The 23,965-nt window shown below is 40.9% G+C and overlaps 1 protein-coding gene across 1 annotated transcript in view; it reads left to right on the top strand.

The window, feature by feature from the left end:
• Nucleotides 1-23,965, top strand: part of plxna2 (plexin A2) — a 161,691-nt gene that overhangs the window by 102,472 nt on the left and 35,254 nt on the right. Inside the window, exons 7-17 of the mRNA XM_085444847.1 lie at nucleotides 474-627; nucleotides 2,700-2,796; nucleotides 4,380-4,494; nucleotides 5,566-5,766; nucleotides 6,446-6,542; nucleotides 6,809-7,008; nucleotides 14,407-14,558; nucleotides 17,755-17,872; nucleotides 19,066-19,202; nucleotides 20,349-20,516; nucleotides 21,683-21,776. Of these exons, the coding sequence (XP_085300973.1) occupies nucleotides 474-627; nucleotides 2,700-2,796; nucleotides 4,380-4,494; nucleotides 5,566-5,766; nucleotides 6,446-6,542; nucleotides 6,809-7,008; nucleotides 14,407-14,558; nucleotides 17,755-17,872; nucleotides 19,066-19,202; nucleotides 20,349-20,516; nucleotides 21,683-21,776 (1,533 nt within the window). The remainder of the gene's footprint in view (nucleotides 1-473; nucleotides 628-2,699; nucleotides 2,797-4,379; nucleotides 4,495-5,565; nucleotides 5,767-6,445; nucleotides 6,543-6,808; nucleotides 7,009-14,406; nucleotides 14,559-17,754; nucleotides 17,873-19,065; nucleotides 19,203-20,348; nucleotides 20,517-21,682; nucleotides 21,777-23,965) is intronic.

Below are 23,965 nucleotides of genomic sequence, written 5' to 3'. Positions count from 1 at the left end.
TTCTACTGCTTCTGAGTGGGTCATGATATTTACCTCTGGAATGATGCCTTCTAGAAACAAATAAGATTAGCTTCTAAATAAACCTTTTTTCCCTTATTATGCTGTTTTTAAGATGCAGAAACAGTTCTTGGCAAAGTGGACGGACAGCTTTGCCAACAGCAGTGTTTTCTTTTCTCATCCTGACTAGAGCTGCTGAATTTAAGCCACTGTCTCCTTTTATAATTTCATCTCAGATTTTCATGTCTTGTTTATCAAAGATGCAACTGTTAATGTTGGTTATGTGTTTTCCCCTATCTGATGTATCACGCATTAGTCTTCTAAATCAGCTCCAGGTATGGGGAAGTTTTAGGAAATTTTTACCAATTTTTTATCTGTTTTCATTAGTGTTAGTGTCCATTTTGATCCATTCTCAAAAAAATGTGTACAACAAACTTCATTACTAAGAACATTGTCATGTCTCACACCATCTGCAGCTGCTAGTGAAGGTGAGCGACGTACCAGACCTTTCTGCCGGCATCACCTGCTCGTTTGGCAACTTGACAGAAGTAGAGGGCCAGGTCAATGGCAACCAGATACTCTGCAAATCTCCTGCTGCTAAAGATGTCCCCCTCATCCCCACTGACCAAGGTAGATACAGAAAACAGACACACATATATTACCATGTATGCAATGCCAGCTGATGAATGGCTTAGTTGTGAAAATGCTTATTTTCCTGTGCAGTCAACAATACGCTCATCAAAACACAGCCTTTGCTGGATTCTGATATGTCCCTCCCTCTCATTTACAAATCTCTGGGCTAACTGTTCAGCTGCACGTGTACAAACTCTGAAACATATTTAGTGATCCAGCACTCCCAGTTTATTCAGGGGCTGTCTAAATAACAAGCACCCACAGGATTCAGGTTGTTTTGCTGTGAACTGTGCTAACACATGACCCCGGCTACTTTAAATCTGCTTGAGGATCCAAATTAGATCCCCTGGCCTGTGGTCCAGCTACGTTGCACTTAATGTCTGGCCTTAGATTTGCCTAATAGGGGATGGACTAACACTAGTCCATGGTCTAACCGTAGACCATTCCCTATGGTCTACTCTTCAGTCAGGGATCAATTAGAGGGAGTAAGTTGATTTGATGGATTCCAGTCTTTGCATAGCCAAGGCATAGACAGTGTGTTTGCTCTTTACCTCCGCTGGTACCTGATGAATTTGAAAGTTTGAAATTGGCTAATTTTATTGAACTCCACAAAACAAGCATGTCACATGACACCTTCTTTGGAATAAACAAGGAAGACTGCTTTTAGATCTTGTGTAAAGGTATGCCAATAACCTCTCTTATATGATTGTTGGAAATCTCATGAACTTCTATTGTAAATACAGGGCACAAATATATCACTCTGGCTTAGGCATTCATTTATTTGCAAATGTGTATATCATTGTGAATATTAACATCTGTTGTTTGACAATAAATGCCTCTTGTTTGCAAGGAAAGATGGCTGCAGGATAACAAAACTAAACTGCCTGAATAATATATAATATGCAGTGTATGGAAGTCAATGTGTGTTTTGGGGGGTTGGTAATCCTCTTTCCTGTGAGTAAATGACAGACCTGTTTGCCCAGAACTCCCATGGGGACAAGTGCATCAGGCACTAATATGAATGTTCTCCCCCAGGTAAATGTCAGCCAATCCCCCCTGTAAGACCTTCCTCCATCCATCAAGCTATCCATCCAGCTGTTTATACCTTTGTTTTTACTTCACATGCTTTCCCCTGAGGCCACCTCCTCCTGACCTCCGTCACCTGTCCCCCTAGCAAGTCTTCTGTCTGTTGCACATCAACACTGATTGTGCCGTGGTGACTTGATCTGAGGAGAACAGAGGAAAGAAAGGAGAAAGGAAGAGGGGGAGGGGAGATCAAGACTTGGAAGGTGGAGACTGATGGAAAATACAGGAGAGAGGCCAAATTAAAATACAATTATGTGAAGGGGCAGGAGAAGAGGTCAGGATAAACTGTGAAGACACTGAACTCGTTAAAGAAAATAGCTGGCACCCTTGTCCACTAAATAAAATGGTCTTAGATGAAGTTTTGTGCAGATATGACCTCTATATGACTTTATCAGATCCCGTGAGACAAATATGTACTAGTAGAAGTCTGTTATGTGCCTGCTATAGAGACTTGTGTGAAACAAATCCTGATTCCCAACAGGTGCTGTGGAGAGAACAGAGCACTAAGGGTCAGTCAGCCCTCCTACTCACTGAATGTCATCTGAAATTCAGGCTGCTCGACACATACAAACAGACACTTGCACATATTTATGGAGCTGGTGTTCTGACAGAGAGAGATAATGTGGCTTTTTTTTTTTTCACAAAACACAGTCAGAGCTCTGTTCAGCAAAGTGAAGGTAAATAAATTTGGATCTGATTAAATGGTTCTGTATGAGATTGAAATTCAGGTATTTAATTTCACAGGCTCAATGCAAGCAGTATTCCTTCATGTTACATATTTAAATATATGCAATACTACACAAGAAATACCTTTCTAAGTGATGTGTGTATGTGTGCTAACAACCTTCGTTTCAAAAATATTAATAAGCCTAAAACTAAAATCAGTCTGCTGTTCACAACTACGCAAACAGTGCGAACATATTCACTGCTCTGTAACAGTAAAAGATTAAATAAAGGTTGATGTCGTGTCTCCTCTCTTTCAGATTGGTCAGGCGTTGAACTGAGGTTGAATTCTAAGGAGACCGGTCAGATGCTTATCAGCACAGAGGTCAAATTTTACAACTGCAGTGTCCACCAACTGTGAGTATCGCTCTCTGAGTCCATTCATTTTCTTTTTTTGACAAGAACAATGCCCAGAGCTGCTGCCCGAAACCACCGAATCAGTGCTGTGGGACTTTAATCACTATTTGTCTTTAACGTTAGCCTGCCCCAGTCCCCTAAAAATATCCCCTGTAAAAATTAATGTAATCTGATCGCTTGCTGTTCCCCGCGGTCCACACAGGAAGAATCTGTGTTGTGTTGTTAATGAAGCATTCTTTTCAAACATGCTCAACTACAAAACACTCTGCTTTCTGCCTAACAGGCCTTCTGTGGGGATTTCATGCCCATTTTCATGCCATGTCTGTCCCTGATTGAGTGATGTTGAATTGAATCCCTGGATTGGAGATCTTAGTGTCTGCGGTGCCTTTGCAATTGCTTGCTTCATTCCAGTGTGGCAGATTCTGTTTGTGTGAGATTCAAAGGCCTCATTGACTTGGGAGTATCACTGAATTGAGAGTAGTTGAGAAAGGGTATCACAGGGGTTCAGGAATCCTACCATGTCAAATTATCCTTTGACTCTCCCCTTGACATTAAAACAAAATGTTTTAGCCATTGTCTCCTTTGCTAGATAAAAGCAGGCAGTGTTACTCTGCATCTCTCTCTTCGTGTTTTGTCTCCTTTCTCTTCATATTGCTATTTGAGAACCTTGCCTGAGTAGCACAGAATGCAATTACCAACTCTCACATCAGCTCAGTTAATCACTGATGACAAACAGAGTGCACACAGCCACACACGCGAAGAAATATGCATACATTTGAAAAGGGCATACACCATCCTTTCAGTAATGCCACCTCCTGTTACTTCCCTCTTATTGCACATATCGTTCCCTGTATATTCCTGATAGTGAATCAGCCCGATTCATTCAAATTAGGCTTCTTGACAGAGATCACTCTGATGATTTTTGCCTCAGTGATAATATTTCACAATGAGCATATGTGCAAAAAGGAGACAACGAAAGAGAGAACCAGTTGTGACAACCCCCCCCCCCCAGCCCACCCCTTTTGAACAACTGCTCAAAAATACATAGCACAGTAAAATCTCATCACAGTCTATTAAAAGTGAGTGCTGTGCTTGCCTTGGTTTGCTTTAGTAACATGCAGAATAGCATGTCTTGTACCTAGTATTTTCCCATCAACTGGTTTTCTTTGGCCATTCTTGTTTTGACTCATCTCACCTTCTGTTCATCTATATAGTTTCTATATACAGTGTTGGAAAGTGCACGTTTATCCTCATTACTGCTATCTTACTAGTATAACACTCCACCTCTCCATCTCTCTCTTTCTTATTGTGATTGTGGTGTCCTATTCACACATGTCACACGTATTAATATATGGTAGAGGAAAATGTATGCAGGGAGAATTTGGCCTAGCAGCTATTAGGTACTGTGCCAACCACAAGGGCACAACAACAGCGGGTGCCCACTTGGGACATGAACTCATTTCCTATGTGGCACTTCCCCCTACTTTGGCAAACTCGTTGTCCCTCCTTGACTGCACTGTTCTTTTTTTTTTCCCCCCTTTCACTCAGTGTGTGCGCATGTGTGTGTTTGTGTGTTCCTGCAGGTGTCTGTCATGTGTGAACAGTGCCTTCCGGTGCCACTGGTGCAAATACCGCAACTTGTGCACCCATGACCCCTCCAGCTGTTCCTTCCAGGAGGGACGGGTCAACGCTTCTGAGGTTGGTGGAACACACATGCACAGACACACGGACTTATAACCTAATCCATCTTTTCCTCTCTCTCTTTCACCCTTCCTTTTGCATATTTGCACTTGGTTTCTTTCTACCTGCCTCCTGCACTGCGTTTCAGCTCTGTGTCAGCCTCGGGGCATGTCTTCAGAAAGACAGCCATCTAAGCTTTTCTATTTCTGAAGTGGTGCTACTCATTCAGAGCTCTTGTTCTCTGCAATAGCAATTAACAGTCTATTATCCTTGGAGTTACTGAGCTTAACATGTCTTAACAATGACACAAGATCATTTTGACCACATCAATAATGATCACTATGTCACTAGCTATGCACATTTACACTACTGGGATTTTAAGTGTTTGCCTTTATTCATTTAAACCCATTCACTTGTATTAAAAAAAACTTGTTAATAATCCCTCTTCTGTACATATATGAGTAGCCCGCTTGCATTGCCTCAGTTCATATGTATTTGCTGTGCATGGCACACAGAGCTTCAGTGGTAAGATTAGATGCAGTACTCACAATTATGAATTAAGACCAGCCTTTCTCTATGACATCAGGAACAGCTATTTTATTTTAGCAACCCTACAATCTAAAGGTATATTTGAATATCGCCTTATGATATTGTATCTATACTTTAATTGACTTGAGATGTAAAGATTCACAAAGCTAAAGGCCATTAAGAGTGAAGCTTCATTGTGTAAAGCCATAAAGGCAGTTTTCTCAGAGTATTTCAAATAGCAACGACCTCCATTATTACTGAATACTTTAAACCACTGACTACTGATACCATTCTCAGTTTTGACGAATTGAGCAGTTTCATAATTCCTCTCTTGAGAATGTGTATTTCAACGCAGCTCATAGCTTTCCAAGGTCACAGAAATCAGTTATAAATTCTAACTTAGAATTAATTTCCACATTAATTCCACATATTGTGTTTCCTACTTATAATCATCCTCCTTTTTCACCATTATTGCAAAGTTCTTTTGTTCTCCTTGTCTTGCTAAACATGAAAGTGGAACGTTTTTCTTTTTCGTGGACCCTCTCTGCTTTATCCTTCCAGGACTGTCCCCAGCTAGTGCGCTCTGAGGAAATTCTGATCCCAGCAGGCGAGGTGAAGCCTATAACCCTGAAGGCCAAGAATCTGCCACAACCCCAGTCTGGCCAGCGGGGCTATGAGTGCGTCCTGCACATCCAGGGGGTCAGCCACCGAGTCACTGCCCTCCGCTTCAACAGCTCCAGTGTACAGTGCCAGAACAGTTCGGTAGGTTGTGCGGTGCCTTTTCACATTGAGACAATATGAGTGAAATTGATGATGTGTAATTTGATTTGTCTGTAATTCTCCATTATATAATTACGCACACATTTTAAATACTGTATACAAAAACAGATAATGGCCTGAATCCCATACCATGTGTATGCTTGTGTGTGTGTGTATGTTATTTAGTTAGTGGAGAAATAGTAGCCATCATCATAGATAATTATACAGAAGAAGACTGTAGCACGAGTCTGCCTTCAGAAGTCAATATACTGCTGACTTCTGTAGTATATTCCCAGAGGTACCACAGGCATGCATGTTTTACTTTCCAGTCTTTCGCTCTCTCCTGCACACACACAAACACAAACACAAAAACACACTTGGGCAATGAAAGTCAGGCTAGAGTTAAGCGCATGGGAGGCAGTTAAGCACAGCATCAATAAAGGCCAGAGGGAAGCTCAAGCTCCTGCCCAGCTGTCCCATATCTTGTGGCTTTTCACTTTGTCTGCTCCTCAGATACTGAGATGATGTAAGTATGGGGTAATATTGGAAGGACACAGTACTGTCTCCACTTGGGTTCACGGGGATTCAAATTCCCAGACTTCCCATTGAAATCCTCCTCTCTTTTCTGCTTCTATCCCAATCTCTATCTCTTTCTCCCTCTTCATCACTCTGTGGCCTCTAGTATCTGTATGAAGGAATGAAAATCAGTGAGCTTCCTGTGGATTTCTCAGTGGTGTGGAACGGCAACTTTATTATTGACAACCCAGAAAATATTAAAGGTAAGAACAAAAGATGCTGATGTCAATATCTGCTAGAAAATAGGATGGACGCTGTCATTTTTGGGATATTTTTGTTGGTGCAAATATTCCATTTTTTTGTGAGAGGTCACAAAAGCATTTGTATGTATTCATGTCAAATCATTTGTAGAGTATTTAAGAAATTTGAAAAATATTTTACTCATAGCAGACTATCTACCAGTTTTCCTTTTAACAATAACAGCAATACTTATTGGTATGTTCACTGTATTGCCCATGTCATCCCACAGTGCACTTGTACAAGTGTGCAGCCCAGCGGGACAGCTGCGGCATGTGTCTAAAGGCAGAGAGGAAATTCCAGTGTGGCTGGTGCAGTGGTGAGGGAAGGTGTACACTGAGGCACCACTGCCCCCCCATCAACCCTTACACAACCCGCTGGCTGAACCTGTCCAGCAAGAATGTGAAGTGTACCAACCCACGCATCACTGAGGTCCGTACCTATAATCCCTCGTCTGTCCTTCCTACCTGCCCACACAGATCCAGCGGTCAATCGATATGTAATTATCAGCTTCCGTTGCAAGGTGTGTCTTGCATCTTGTCACAGTTCTTTCACAGAGGGTCATGAGGCGCTCAGCTGAGACTGTAGAAGTATACTTAAAATTCAAAGTTAACAGCTCAGACAGCTTAAAACGGCTTAATAAGACATTGTCATCTGTGCCAGTGGCAAGGCAGTTACAAAGTGAAAAACCTGTTCGGTATTCTCCAAAGCACATCATGATCACTAAATTGCAGCAGAATAAGAATACACTTGACTCTGGCATGCTGTTTTTTAACATTTAAGTTGAAGCGGTAATAGCGGGATTCTTTAAAGAGATGGATAGGACCTCTGATAAATTAAAATTTTTATCTTGTACAAGATAGAACAAGGTGTTGCATGAGAAGCAGCTGTTCTACTCTACTTTGGTTTTGTGTGGACTCAGAAAGAATGAGAATAAACCTTCAATAGGCTCCCTACTGTGCTTGGCCCATCAAATGCCTGCACATCCTTAAATGTTTGTTGCCTTTCTGTCTGTCCTTTTATCTTGCCTTTTCTTTTTCTGTGTTTATCTATCTTTATTTGCTTAAAAACAAAAATTATATGTATGGCTGTTTATGTACCTGTGCGGCTATATGTGTTATACTCGCAGGTGCTTATTCTTATGAGAGTTCTTTTCATCTTCAGGACTTATCCAAGGGCAAGGACACACAAATACATGCACGCACAGAAATAGAGCTTGAGATTTGTAGTTTTAAAGGGCTGTCTCTTTGACATCTGCTTTCTCTTTGTGCATAGGCACAGCTCCCTGCTCATAGATTTTAATGTCTTTTGTCCTCACACAAGGTTATTCCAGCCCTTTGAAAGTTTCTTTGGCACCAATAACTGTTAAAAAGGGAATTTCACAAGCAAGTAATCGTAGTTTTTTTTAAAATTATCTTTGCATCCATAACCAAGTGAATGAGCGGTGCTCCTTCTTGTTTTTTCTGTCATGCTGAATTTTCACAGACATGACTAGAACCCAATAGCTGGATGTCCTCCACATCAGCAAGATCGGGATCATGACCTGGAAGTGCTTATTTGTTTTCCACAAGCAGACCTTTGCTTACTCAAAGCCCCCACTGTCGGTCTGCTGTCACAGAGGAGTCAGGCCAGGAGGGGCCGACTATTTAATTAGCTTGGTAACACACCAGTGTATTGTGGTTAACCTACCAGACCTATCTGCCTCCACATTTATTCATTTAGCTTCTTTTTCCTCCACTACATACCCACATGTAACTCTAGCCAATTAAAAACTGAAGCTAACAACTTGGGTAATTGATTTGCTATACTACACGCAAATAATCACGAAAAATAGGCAACCTGATGAATTCCGACCGATCTTCTTTTTTCTTTTCCCTGCTGTCTTATACCTCCATGTTTTTTGTTCTTGTGTCTCTGTGTTTAACTGTTTCTGACTCTTTTTGCCAAATTACATCCATTATGATGAGTTTGAGACTTTGACACATCATGCAATGGGACTTGCAATAGTGAAGAGCACAAAAGAAGCAATAAATAAAACATGTAACCAAAAGTAAGCTTAAACATTGAGAACCTTGCATTACTATATCTATACTGCATCCATCAGTTGTCCAATGTTTAAGCAATGATGTCAAAAGCAAATCTGAAAACTACAGAATGTAACAAACCGGTTTTGAAATGACATGGCAAGCCAAAGGAAAAAGCTCACAGGGGAAATGACTGGCATAATTATTATTTTTATATTATTCTTCAATTAGCACTTCTATCAAAAACCAGTGATTGACAATATATTACAGAAGCAGAGCTACACGGTCAGTCTTTCCGTTTAAGTGGAAGAAAAATAAAAAACTACACTTGTGAAAGTATGAATGGTTTGGGTGAGGTGAAACGATTCAAGCAAGACAACAAAAGACTGAGGGGGAGATGTAAAGTCATCAAAGGTGGGAAGAACAAAGGAGCCGGGGAGTAGGGGGGAATTTTGGGCGTGGGGGGCTCCTGAGGCCAATCTAAAATCAGATCTGTTTATGGCTGTAGGTGGCAAAATCAACTCTGCGTGAGCATGTACTTCAGACAGACACACCTATTTTCTACTCATCATTGGTAGTGAAGCCGGCGCTCATCATTCGTGCGTCGTCCTAGCACCCCCCCGCCCCCACCCCCCTCCCGTCTCTCAGTGATTACAGTTTCTTTAAGAAGCCGACATCCCCCTGTTGGGCTGAATTTATTAATAAATTTGGTTTTGATTGTATGCACCAAAGCCCCCATCAAGAGCTGATTTGTATACATACTAACACATTAGTAGATGTGCCTTCCACAAGATAGGCCTTTTGAATAATTAATGTTTCTGTTAAGTGCCACGGTGCCTCCCACCACGGGCCATTAATATTGAAGAGATGTAAGCCCCTGCTAACAGCAGAGGGAACAACATCAAATGAAGCTGGGAGTTAGATGGGCATATGAAAGGCGTTTCCTCAATACGCTTCGGCCGTGGTTTCTGTATGAGTTAACTGTATAGCAAAGAAGCTCCCCTGCCTCTAGTGACAGTAAATATAAACATCTAGCTATAGCCTTAGGAAAGAAAAAATATGGGATTCCTTTTTTCTCTTTCTTCCTCAAACATGCAAGTGAATGCATGCTTTTTGTTGATATTTTGAACTCCACGGGGATAGCAGGCCTGTCAGCTGTTATCAGACTACAACTGAACTCTGCTTACTGCTGTAACCCCGAGAGTGCTTCTGTACTGTATGGATGCTGACCTTTATTAAATCTGCCAGCTGAAGAATAAAATATTGCTCAGCACCCCACAGATTCACATGCAAACCAGATGATAGGTTACAATTCCCCATTCAAATCACAGGTCTTGTTTTTTGTTTTTTTTTTACATAGTCTTCTTTTGTTTTTTACTTGTTTTCAGCTCATTTTCATTGTGACCAATATGTCTTAGCCTATTACAAGACATTCAAGACTCTATAAAGTATTTAGGATGCAGTTTGTTCTGGAACAAGCGATCAGTGGGGTTTTATGAAGCCCATTAAATGCTTCTCACAATTAAATGTGACATGCTATAATTAGTCTGAGCTAAGAATTAGTCTGAGTGGCAAGACAAAGAGATTATCTGCAAGCTTCTAAATGATATCAAAGGTTGTTTAATTTCAAAAGCCAAACATAGAGCTTTGGGAAAAACAGAAATCTCCCACTGTGGTGTTTTTAAGGGCATAAAAAGATCGTATCCTATACAGGGAGTGCAGAATTATTAGGCAAGTTGTATTTTTGAGGAATAATTTTATTATTGAACAACAACCATGTTCTCAACGAACCCAAAAAACTCATTAATATCAAAGCTGAATGTTTTTGGAAGTAGTTTTTAGTTTGTTTTTAGTTTTAGCTATTTTAGGGGGATATCTGTGTGTGCAGGTGACTATTACTGTGCATAATTATTAGGAAACTTAACAAAAAACAAAGGAAAGGAAGTTGCCTAATAATTATGCACACCTGATATAGGGTGTTGATGTCATTAGACCACACCCCTTCTCATTACAGAGATGCACATCACCTAATATGCTTAATTGGTAGTAGGCTTTCGAGCCTATACAGCTTGGAGTAGGACAACATGCATGAGGAGGATGACGTGGACAAAATACTCATTTGCCTAATAATTCTGCACTCCCTGTATATCTAAGCTTTATTGAAAGTAGATAATAATGAACATACAGTAGATTTTTTTCGTATTATAGATTTTAATAGTAAATGAGGAATATTATTATTGCTGAATTCCACCGGGCTCGGTCAGCTGCCGTAGTTACAGTGACATGCTTGGCTTGCATAGCCCGAAGGCAGCTCGGTTGGTGTATTGCACTCTGCTCTATGTATTGAGTTTAGCATTGGCTGCATCAGCACATCTTTCCCCGCCATTACTTCAGCTGAATATGTCAGCACCACGCTGACAGACAGCCCCAGGTTATTCACATTGAAGCCCATTTCTCTCTGTCGCCATAGTTTTTGTTATTTCTCAGAATAACAAGGTGTCTTCTCAAAACTAGCCAGCATTTTTTTTTTTTTTTTTTTTTCTGGAAATTGATTTCTTGTACATCAGAATGTCTTTTTTTTTTTTTTTTTTTTTACTTAAGCCATGCATTTTTATCTCTAATGATTCTAGTGTTTTTTCATTTATTCTTTTCATGGTCTTTTGGCCAGAGAGAGATACATTATGCCAGAGCGACTGCATGAGTAGGAGCAGGGAGAGTGGCTTGCAAGCTGACTGCCTGTTTGCTGGGAATTACCCTCTATTGACAGTGTGACAATGCCAGGCGGGCAGCAGCACTGCTGCTAAAAGGATTACATAGGGAGCATGGCATGGCAGCACTGGGTGGGAAAAGGGAGCTGGGGCAGAAGGGCGTGTGTGTGCATGACCAGCAACGCTTCCTTTTCCCTTCTGAAATACAGTTTGGTAAAGCAAAACAAGCAAACTAGAGGAAGAGGAAGATGTGTCACATGGCCTGGGGAGATAAGATGATGGATGGGAAGAAAACAAAGAGAGTGATGCAAACAAGATAATTTTGCAGTGAAATATAAACACAAACCTATGCTACCAGATGATAGTATATATGACTACTTTTATTTGTCTATAAAGACCATTAGAACTTTTTTTTTTTTTTTTTTTTTTTTTTTTTTGGCCTGTCCCGTTTGGCTCTTTTGCCCTCAGAATTGTTGTCTAAAGGCAAAGAAAGATGCCCAACGGATTTACTTTACCAAACTGACCATCCCAGCCTTGCCGTAATGGTCCATTTGATTCACCTTTTATTGTTTATTTTATTTTCACTTACTGAATACGGGACAGACTTGACTGGGGGAAAGAAGGGGAGAAAGAAAGAGGGAAAGAGAAACAGCTGAGAAGAGGGACGGGGGAGAAGGGCAAAAGACAAAAACCAACAGAACGGGCAGAGAAAAAAAAAATGCATATATCAATCACCTGGATCACCTGCTGAGAAAGAAAAAAGAAAACAAGCAGAAGAGAACAAGAGTAATAGAATAAACAACATCACAATGATATATGGGAATATGACAGTAAATACTAAATGTTAAACATTATTGTGCAGCACATAAGATCAACAGAACACAGTGTGCTTTGAGGTAGGAGCCAAAAAGGGTGTAGTTTGTGGGTGTGATCACCCGTGTGTACACCTGTGAGCATGGACGCGCTTGTTTTTTGTTTTTTTAAAAGGTTCCTTCATGTAATAATCTGCTAGAGGGTGTGGGGGGGCCACAGCCCCGTCCTCCAGGGCGTGAAGCAGGTGTGGAGGAGATCAAAACTCCAGACATCCAGAGGCCCCCAGAACACAAGAGACCAAGGAAGACCAACAGAGGGGCAGCTGCGCCACTGTCCCGGAAAGAGCTGAGGAGAGTCCCAGATGAGGGCTCACTCAGCAGCCGCGGAGCAGAAGCCAGGGGGAGTTGCAGTGACGCGCCCGTGAGCTCCGCCGGCAGCCAGCTGCGCCTGAGTGACCGAGCCCCAGGCCGAGAGGCCGGGGGCACCCCACCTCCGAAGTGGCCCGAGCGAGCCCCAGGCTCCAGGCCCCGATAAGCGGCCGCCAAGGAGTGAGCCGGTGTGTACCTGGACGCCCACCCCCGGACCATTAGAACTAATGTGATTGGCAATCAAATCAGTCTTGTAAACAAAAAAAAATTCTTTATAGATCTGGTTCCTTTGTATGTGTTAGAAATGCAGACACAAAGACAAAGAGCAGAAGTTCTCTTATGCCTCACAGCCTGGTGCATCTTTGAAGTGATAGTTTTTTTCCATGATCCAGATGAATCAAGGCTCTGTCTGTCAGTGGGGAACTCAGGAAAATGGGTTTTCTGCGTGAACTGGACTATCATCATGTCCTTGGTCCACCATGGGAAGTGTCCATTTCAGTCTCTAAGTAGAAGGAGGAGGACTCCCAAGCTTTTAGCATGCCCGTCTGTGATACAGCACTGCTGTCCTGTCACCCGTCTTGTCTGATGGGACCGAAACTGCGTCCACTTCCCCCCGCTGCTCACCCCATTTTCACTCTTCTTTCTTCCATTCCCTTCCTCTTCGTGCTTTTCCTTTCTTTTTTTCCCCTCCCTTGTTTTCTCACAGGCCCTCACGTTGCTTATGTAACCATCACTAAGTCTACTTGAATAGCTGCTGCCATCGCCTGACATGGATATATTTAGCCATTATGTTCCCCCCTTCTATACCCTGCATGCCCAAGCAGTGCTAAAAGATTCATGTATTCAGGCCCCTCAGGCGTTGCAGTGACACACTTACTTTACATCCAGAGCAATTAATGTCCACTGAATCTAGATTACAATGCCAGCATCCCACACGGAAGCCGCAATGCCCTAGTGGGTGTTGGGGGTGGGGATAGAGGGTGTACAGCAAGTCTTAAAGGGTTGCCATCACGTGGGGGTTTGCAGTTCAGTGAGCGGGTACAACTGACTCTTGTTTTTTCCCTTCTGCTTGCATGGTCAGTAATAGCGTATTGATTGTTTGCATAGCAGCCCCACACAGCAAAGTGACAGTCTATCCTCCCTGCTGCCCTCCTCTCTTGGTTTTTCTGTATTCCTTTGGTGACTGCACAGTATTGCCTACTCTTTTGGTCTTTTTTTTCTAACCTTTTTTCCATTTCATTCTGTGTTCTCGTTTTTGTTTTTACTCCTCCTCCTTATCTTGTCCTCTTGTGTTTAAATGGCTGTGTGATGGCCAGGTTGGTGCCTCAACAGGACTCTGCAGCACAGAAGGCACTGTGCCACCCTGTGCCAAGGTCATGCTGGGCAGCCATATTGCATTTTATGAGTAGGTGGTCTTCGCTAATCATTAGTATCCCCCCTTGTTAGATTTAACATCCATGTTAAGCAGGGTAGATTCTGAGCAGGTGGCTTTGCTGAGTGTTAAAAACAGCTTCGTCTTTATCCCAAAGTTCCTTTTTTTAAAAAGATTTGCTGTTGCAGGAGAACGAAATTGCAAAAGGAAAAAAAACCTTTGTATTCACTGGTGATTATGTATGCATGGTGTGTGGATGGGTATAATGCCACATTTTAACAAGAAGAGCTGCAAAACAAGTGTCATTAGGTGCTGTTGTGATTAGAAGTTGCTCTTGGCACAGTGACTCATGGCATGTTCTGACATTTTGTGGATGTAGGACTGGGGAGTACACTTAATTGCTTTTACAGCCACCTGGACCAAAAGAGCATATTTACCCTTGAGCACATACAGAAACCTGTACGCATTTATGTGTTTCTATAAACCCGCCGCATCCCTGAAGACAAAAACATCATTTGATGTCTAGTTTCTCTCCAACATTATAGGTAACACCAGTGGCTGGACCCCCAGAGGGAGGCACCCGGGTGACCATCCATGGCACAAACCTTGGTCTGGCTTTCTCAGATATGGTCGGCAATGTAGAGGTGGCAGGAGTGAGGTGTACCCCTGTAGAGGATGGCTACATCATTGCTGAACAGTAAGTGATCCAAACAGGAATGATCATTTCAAAACTATTGCTAATACTTATTATTGATGGATAACTACACAACATTTAATTACAAACACAATTATTCCTTCAAGTTAAGTGAAAACATGACGTTTCTTCCAACCAACCCTCCCAGTTTATAAGCAGATCTCATTTGCAGAAAGTGTATATGTACATTGTATGTAATAACAGTTATTTATAGGAATTGCTGCACACGGTGTGGCCATATGCCCTCTCACTTGCTAACAGTAGCAAAATATTCTAAATGGACTATATTTGCTGTTCCTACAAGTGTATAAAAGTAGGAAAAAACAAAATGACAGAGTGACCGAGGTTTTAAGTAATTATTCAGTAACTTTAAAAAAAAAAAAAATTATAATTTATTTCATGTTCTTTTATTTAATTAATATTGAACATAGGGATGCATTCAATCCGTTATTAACTCTCATAATAGCATGCATCTAGCCTTAGGTTTTGATACATTATTTATGTGCTGTAACAGCTAATAAGCTCTAAACTATATATGTGTGTTGCACAATCTCCCGCTTTAATGAAGACTGGAGCAGGTCCAAACAGTCTGGTCTTGACATTGCTGTTTTCCCTCCCTGCAGCACAGTAGCCCAGTTCTCTCTGTGTAGCTCATCTAGTCAGCAACAATCCCATAACAGCTGTGTGTGTTTACTTGTGTTTACCTCCTTAATTGTCCCATGCTGTGTGTACATCATGGTAAAGTCTGTCCCGTTCACCCTGAACTAATGAAACGTGGCCCATGCTTCCCAACTTGCCCACCACCCCCTTGGCTAGACACACAAACGTGTGTAGACTTAAAGACCCAGCGCCTCATGGTTGTTTAATCTCAGGTTGTGTTAGCCCTCCCAAGATAGATGTATGTATAGATAGTGTGTTAGTTTACCCTAAAAATATATATGTACATATTTAGACTAGGGTTAGGTTGAGTTGCCTTTGGGAATTGAGCTTCATTGTTGAGGGAAAGGCAATACTTCATTATAAAAAAAACTATTCTATTATGATTTTTAAGCATTTTATGCAGAAGGAACAAAAATACACATTATGGAGCAATTACAGGTTAGATAATTGTACCACGGAAAATCAATAGGATATGAGGAATAGTCTATTAAAATAGTACAACATTGCTATTGTAACCTTTATTATTGGACCCTTCAGCCACCACAGCTCTCTAGAAATTTTATTATAATATTTATAGTTTTCTTTAGGAGAGACAAGTACTCAGAAATAATTGGCTTTTCTTTCAGTTAAAGTGAAATTCTCTCTCTACTGACTTTAAATCTGTAAGAAAATGGTGTTAAGAATGAAATGTATAGCAATTCACTAAAAAAGATGACAGGCATGAACCCACATGTGAATGAACCCACACACCAACACCCATGCAGCCTATCACTGGCATGGTTCTCAGAGGAGCCTTTAACCCTAATTTTTTCTTTGACCTACTTGTGCCCTCAGAAAGAGAACAGCGAAGCGTGATGCCATTGCTATAAGTCGCATAGTTTAACTTCTGCATGGTGTTACAAAGACATATCTCGCAGTCACATGTGCACACTTGCTACTACTGTTTACTGTGATGCGGTAATAAAGTAGTAAAGCTATAACAGCTCACATGGCATAGAGTATTTCTGTGGTTCCTTGCCCTGCATTGAGTAGCTGTATAGCTGTAATTAAAATCCACTTGGCTGTAGGAGACACTTTGTGTGCAGCACACTGATCTGACAGCACTTTAATGCGATTGGGGACAAGCTGGGGAATTCATTTATATGGCGGGTAAAGAAAAAAAAATTGACTGTGCAAAATTAAAAAACTAACCTATAACCTTTTAAGTCCAACTTTGAAGGAGATGAAGTCGTCCAGATGATATACTGAGCTGGACTTTTATTCAGCACCTTTGGATTGTATTTTGCCTCTAGGTTCATTATGCGCATGTCCTTAGCTGACTGTTGGTGTTTGTTTTGAGTCTTAATTCAGTCATCAGCCACCCTATGATGGACTGGACTGTACAAAAAAACATACATATTTATGTGTCTTTTATGTTACTACTTCAGAGGTGTGTGTGAAAGCTACTCCTGCTTTGAAGAAAAAGTCTGAACTTTTGTTTGTTCCTTTTTTCCAGCTGTCAAAAAGTACTTTTTTAAGGACTGAGACTTTTTTGTTGTAGATTCCAAACTGAAACCTTATTTGTATGAATGAATTTTAAAAGTAACCTGCAAGTTTGTTTGTTTTTTTTTAGCAGACTTAATTGCGAAGATCCACAGAGAAAATGAATGATAAATTTAAAAAAAAAAAAACCCCACAAAAAACCCAACTTATTATCATAAATCTGTAACTTTGCAAATGGCCAGTACAGTTTTGCTTTCAGGTAGGAAGCAAGCGAGTCTCTGTTTTTGTGAGGTGCAGTAAGAGGATATTATTAGGTTTGTCAGCAAGTAAATCCTCCTTTAGCTACACTCGTCCACATAGCTCATCCAACAAAGCTCTCAAAGTCATTTGTTGTAATTCAGATGATCAGTGCTGGAGAAACAATACATCTGCTCTGCTTCATCAGCTCCGCTCCTACCTGCCCCTGCCATCTGCTCCCCCACATATTCCATCTCTCTTTCCACACTGTGATTGCTTCTTGTACTTTATTACTCCCTGGCACCAGCGATCAATAGACGCTCTCATTTTATTATGTCATTCGATCTAGTCACCTGCAGTGCTGGGAGATACCTGATCACATGATATGATGGAACGGTATTGATCTTGCTGCATGATTAACATTAGTCTTGCTGTACTGGCACAGCACCACCACTGTTGGGGAGGGCTAGCTGTTAGTGGGAAATTTACTACATTCAGGTGCAGCATGCTGGAGTGCCAAAAGAGGAGCAGACATGGTCTCATTTAAAGATTGTCATCGATGTCTGACTGTGTCATGTAATGAAATGAATGAAACTACAAAAGATATTGTAATTAGAGCAGAAGATATATCAATATCAAGCAGCGAAGTGCTTTGAATATTCTTTTCTACAACGTTGCTTAAGCATTAAATCATGAAGACCATGTTTAAGTTTAATGTTACTTTTTAAAAAAAAAATTGAATTCCCGCTTCAAGTATGGGAGTATACTTCTGTTCCTGAAGTCATTTTAATTGGAAACCCATTTTAACTGTCTTTTGCAGGATCGTATGTGAGATGGATATGGCCCATGCGGACAGTATGCCGGGTCCAGTACAGCTCTGTGTCGGAGAGTGCAAACCAGAACTCCGGGCTCGTTCCTCACAACTCTACTCCTTTGTGGTATGAGTGTAATTAAACTCCATTTGTATTGTATTCTGAAATAACACTTGTGATCTAGCCAGTATATGGCTAAAAAGAATCTATGTACAACTAACTAAATATATTATATAACTATATATATATAATTATATATTATATAATTATATAAATAGCCATATACTTAGTATATGGCTATTTCCAGCTTTTATGTACAGTCTGTGTGTACTTGCCATCCTCACACACTCGCACACATTTCCTTTTCTCAGATATCTGCTGTCTACCTGACCTGCACCTAACAGTTAATCTGCTTTCTCATTAGCACTCTCTCACACCTTCACAATTAGCACTCTTTTAACTATTAACAGCAGTCAGTAATTACTGCTGTTGTTTTCAGAGTACCTGCACTATCCTGCATGCTGGATGTCACACGTCGCTGTCAGTTTTGAGTTTTGTCAGCATGATGCTCTTGGCTCTGTAACACAGGCTTGGCCACTTTTTCTCACCAGTGATACGGCTGCTACTCTGGGAAGCAGTGGAATTCCTCTGAGATTACTTCACAGAGCTTAGAATTGGCAACGCTTACAATTCCCTTCTATTGCAGTGCACCTAAAAAAGACTGCATCATCACAGGAGCATTCTTCAGACAAGACATATTCCCTACGTGACCTTGTAGACAAAGGGACATTGTAAATGACAGTGTGCATTTAGTCGCTTTTAAAATGGTTGTTTTATGTTTGTTCAGATACAGGTGTGTGCACACAGATGCTTTTATGTGTGTACGTGTGTTCCTGTGTATGTGTGCTGTCTACTTGAATATTACTCCATCTGTCTGTGTGACAGCATCCTGGCTGCACGCCGCTGAAAGCATTCGTTATTTTCAGATTGTCTTTAAAAAAGCTCCACTCAGATGCAACCCAGCAATGCAGGGCACCCAGTAGTGGAATCTATAAGAGGACACTGAGGCTTTATTGTACTGCAGTTCACTGCCATCACTCTGACAATACGAATAACTGTAATTTGCTGGAAATTAGTGATAACACTGAGTGTTACAACAGAGATGCTTCCCTGCTTACTGTAAAATGCATATATCTTTTAATCTGTCTGCTGGTCTCGTGTCATTTCTTCCTGTTCCTTTCCCTCATTTTAAATGACTCTGACAGTCTGTCTTAATGTCTCTCTTTCTGCATCTGTGGTTTTTTGTTTTGTTTTTTTAGACTCCAACTGTCACAGGCCTGTCTCCTAGAAGAGGTCCAGAGTCTGGGGGCACTAAAGTAACTATAATGGGAGAAAACCTCGGTGCCGGCAGCAGTGTCAACGTTAAGTTTGGAAACCAGACATGCGAGTTCTTTGGGTGAGATCTTAATCTCCAACATAATTGTCCTGCATATGTGCTGCTACAGAGTCTGCAGAATGAGGAAATGCACATCATGGTGGAAACACGAAACGTTTATGTTGATATTGTGGAGTTAAACTAATCCAGTCACCATAAATGCCATGAATTTCCATACATAGCACAAATAGCAGTTTCTCATAGTATAAAAATGATTTGAATTAGTTTAGCTAAGTTTTTGCCCTCCAGCATAACTGTCAGAAAATGTTGGCTATATGGCATGCTATTAGCAATTTTTAAGAGTAAATAAATAAATAAAACAACAGCTTGTGTTGTCAAGATAGTGATTTATTCACATTAAATAAGCAGCATTTCTATGTCTTTATTCTTTTGTTTTGGGGTTTTTTTTCCTTTGATATTATACTGCGAATACCCCCCAAGGGGAACCTCTTTATACCTTTGTTAAAACTTGTGTAAATTCTAATAAGGTTTTGATGACCTACTGCATCAAACCTTGTAATAATATCTTCCTTTTTTTATCTAGCCCCATCCTTCTCATTCTCTTCATTCTCCCTTTCCTAATTAGTTTATCTGTTCTCCCCCATCCCTCAAATTTTTTAATTCTCAGTCTCGCAAGTTGCTTCCATTTCTCTACACCCATCCCTCCTGCCGTCTTTTAGTTACTCATACATGCCCTCTTTCTGATTTCCACTCCTGGAGGCACCTATTTTAAGCCCTGCCACAGTGTTCTGACTGTAATGTTGTAAGGTTGAGGAGTCAAGTAAACTTTAATGAGATATGGGGCTAATTACAGCTTCTTCACTGTATTCCTGTCATGGGAGAAAGAGGTAGATGTGGGCCTGTTCTACTACAAGCACTCTACTAATGAATTTGGACAAATTCTGAGGGTTTGTGTGTAGATCACAAAGTCTTGTACAGGGAGGAGAAAGCATGTTTTAGAAGGATGTATGAGAGCTGAAAGTACTGACTGCATGTTAATGTGCACTGAGTGCACCTGTTCGTCATGTTTTGAGTGGGATAATTACAGAACGGGTCTCACAGAAAAAAATAGTATGTTTTTTTTGCTCATATAAATCAAGTTTGTGTCTTCTCATATTCATTCGTTTTGCTACAGATTTATATAGGTGTTCTTATTTTTTTGTGTAGAAGGACAAAGACAGAGATAGTGTGCTACTCTGCCCCTTCTCTGTCTGGAGTCGGCCCAGTTCAGATCAGCGTCAGCGTGGATCGTGCCCAAATCAGAGAGAGCCTCACCTTTGAGTACACAGAGGACCCTACTGTACAGCGCATTGAACCAGACTGGAGCATTGCAAGGTATGCACATTCCTCAGATTGTATGTATGAGAGTTTTATTCGTGTCCTCAGCTCCAAGCCAGCAACAATAAACAGACGAGTCAATATTGCATTTTCAATTACTGTTCGGTTCTTTTCCAATTAGTCTGGAATTGATAGAAGAAGTGAAGCTCACTGATTGGAGAGGATGGGCACTTTTGAGACTGAGATTCTCCTACTGAATGCAGTGTCGATCCATGTGTTGAACGTCTTTGGCAGATAGATACACAGACATAGAAGACTACTAATTAAAAGGAGGAGAGGGATGAAGATGAAACAATGGCATAACAGAACAATGTGCTATCAGAGGTGTGAGTCCACAACAGATGGCGTGAGCTTAGAGATGGAGAGTATGGCACACTGCAGCAAAATCGTGACAACACAAAGGGAATAGGAGGAATAACGAAGGGAGAAACTGATAGGAACCACATATCTGTTTTGCTTTCTTTGTGTTTCGGAAGAGAAAATAAATTAAATTTCCATCTAATTCCATTTTAAATTACACAGTGTGAACTGATTTTCAATGTCTCAAAAATTGGAGCTCAAATTGTGTAGAAAGACAGAAAGAAAAGCGAGCACGGAGCAGTTATTTTGCATAGTTGCTGAGTGTATAATCTATGGACGCCACGGACAGCACACAGTCTGTCCACAGTAACTCACTACTGGTACAGTGATCTTTACCCTAAACCTTTATTCAGCAAACCACATTGACAAGTGCAACAGAAAAACCATTTTTAACAAATCCAACCAGCTACAGGAGGGCTGGGAATTCAGCAATTTTCCACCTCCTCTGTTTATGCATATTAATATATTTGAGCTGTCTGTTTTTTATTTTTTTTTTGCGCTACTTGATTGTGAATAGTAAAAACATAAAAAATGCATCTCTAATCACCATCTTCCATGGGCTGTTTTGTCCCAAATTAACCTTTAAATGGCTTTTGATATGAAGCTTTTTGTTCCCCAAGTGATGGGGAACACTTTGAAGAAACAGATCAGAGTTAGAAAGTTTACAATAGGCTTTGGACTGCTGCGGGTCTTTTTCTCAGATATTCTCTTTCTTAGTCTGCACAAAATGAAATTCGGATCTGACAAACATGATTATAAAAACTCCTGTAATAAATTTTGTCTAACTTCTTCCATTTATTCAGCGGTCACACACCCCTGATGGTGACGGGAACTAATCTGGATGTGGTTCAAGAGCCCCGGATCAGAGTGAAATATGCTGGCCGAGAGTCTGTCAATGTAAGAATCACTCACTATTAATCTGTTTTCAACCACAAAGTCTCTCCTGTATGTGTAGTAGAAATCTTCTACTGTACTACTTCCAGCTTGCCATGCTATATAAGCAGCTAAGTGACATTTACTTCAGGTAAAATGGTCCTTAACAGGCCCTCTAGCCCTCTACGCTCTCTGATTTATGCTTGATCCCAGTCTTCTTGACCCCAGAGCATATAAATATTGCAGCTGTTGGTGAGAGTGATCCACATGCACTATTTAATATAGAGTTTACTTAAATTTTTTTTGACCATCTCACCTCCCACCTACTTGGTGTTTTATTTACACTGCTCTCCTGACTCCCGAATACCATTTTCACTTGTTTGAGAAAAGATAAAGAGGCAGCTGGAGGACAGTAGAAGTTGACCAAGACTATAAAAGGTTCAGTGGGGAAAATGTTAGAGGTGTGCATCGTTGGAGGCAAGAAGGCTCATAATGACTTTCAATGGAAGATTAACTGCAGTCAGAAGTCTTTGGTCAGCATAAAGACCGCTTGTATAATCAAAGACTTGTCTGAAGGAAATCGTTACAAATTGCATTTGAGCCCCTGTCCTGGGGGTCCTTGTTTAATTAAGAGGATGGGATTTCCTCTCTGTGGTCTGCTATAAGGTGGAGAGGGCAGATGAATACGATAAAGGGGAGTTTGAGGAACAGAGAGTGGTGAGCCCATTATTGTGTATCTGTTTAGTTTCTGTGCGTCTTTTGTAAAATCAATTTTCACACATGCACTATGGCCCTGACCCACGCTGCACATTACCGAGCAGGGATGTAAGTAAGAACTGAAGCTGAAATCATTTGGGGTAATTAGGTCCATGTAATGGCTAATTCTGGTGTAAAAATAGAGCAGTCAATTTTTGAGAATTCACAGTGAGTGAGTGGGCATCATGTATCCTGCCTCTAGATTGGCATCATCCCGTGGCAGCATGGTAGCTCAGTGGTTAGCATTTGCTTGCTTCACCGCACAAGATTTCTTGATCTCAAGACATTTCCTGATGCCGCCAGTGAAAACACAATCTGTACTCACTCTGTGCTAATGCAACATGGCCTAAGATTCTCAAAAACTAACATCTAACTGTGGATAATTGCCAGAATATGTGGCGTGAGTTCTGCTTTGCAAGACAACATCAGAAGACTTGACAAATACACACTATACATTTTCTGATATATGGAAAAAACACACTAGTTTGGAAATATTTCAGTCTCACACCTTAAATTTTCAATATATACAATGTTTAAAAACATCATAAAATAGAATTTCACATTGATGCAGGGATGCACAAAACCATCCTCAAAGCTATCCTTCACATACACAATTCCCTATAGATTTACTCTCATTGCATTTCCAACTTACTGTCTCTAAATTAGCTGTCTAAAATTGGCCTTAAGTGTCTCTCTTGTTTAATGAACATTTCTGGAATGAAAACCATCATTCTGTTCCGAGGTTTCTGAGCTCCAGGATCCTCGTGCGAGATACTGACATGCAGACCTTATGTGAAGTAAAAGACACATAAGACACTGTTTTTATATTTGGAGGAGAGAAAAACACTTGATGAGTGAGACAGAGAAAATCTGGTGAAATGGAATTTGACTTGTGTGTGGGTGCCGTAGTGTCTGATATGTCAGTTTCCAAATCTTTGAAAGCGAGTTGTTCATCTCCACCCTGCCTCGTCTCATCCAACTCCCCACCTAGTGCCTCGCAAAAGACGACTGTGTCACCGTCTTGACTGCCCCCACAGCCACAGAGAATGAATTTCTATTAAATGCTAAGGTTACAATTACCCATCCTTCATCCCACCCTCCAAGGCCCTTCTACCCCTTTCCCTTTTTGTCACGGGAGGAAGGCAAACAGCACAGAAGCCTATAGCAATAAGAGCTGCTGTCTGTCAGCCAGCCTTCAAATGATCACCTGTCTTCCACTAAATTGCTTCTCTTCTCTCCCTCCCTTGTGTCACCTGCATAGATTCACAAAGAAACCAGGAAAGAGGAAAAAAGACAATTTTCTTTGTGAAATGCTCTGTATCTGTCACTGGATTCGCAATTGAAACATTTATCATGATCTTGATTAAAGCTAAAAGGGTTATTTCCCAGCTCTAGCATATTTCCCTGTCCCATACTTTAGATGCCTGGACTGAGTGTCGGGCTTTGGCATGTCAGGT

This window comes from Copadichromis virginalis, linkage group LG20 (assembly GCF_057382275.1).
Source record: "Copadichromis virginalis isolate Kocher_CV1m ecotype Utaka linkage group LG20, C_Virginalis_male_GT1.1, whole genome shotgun sequence".
Classification (NCBI taxonomy): domain Eukaryota; kingdom Metazoa; phylum Chordata; class Actinopteri; order Cichliformes; family Cichlidae; genus Copadichromis; species Copadichromis virginalis.
This window is presented reverse-complemented; position numbering and strand designations above follow the sequence as displayed.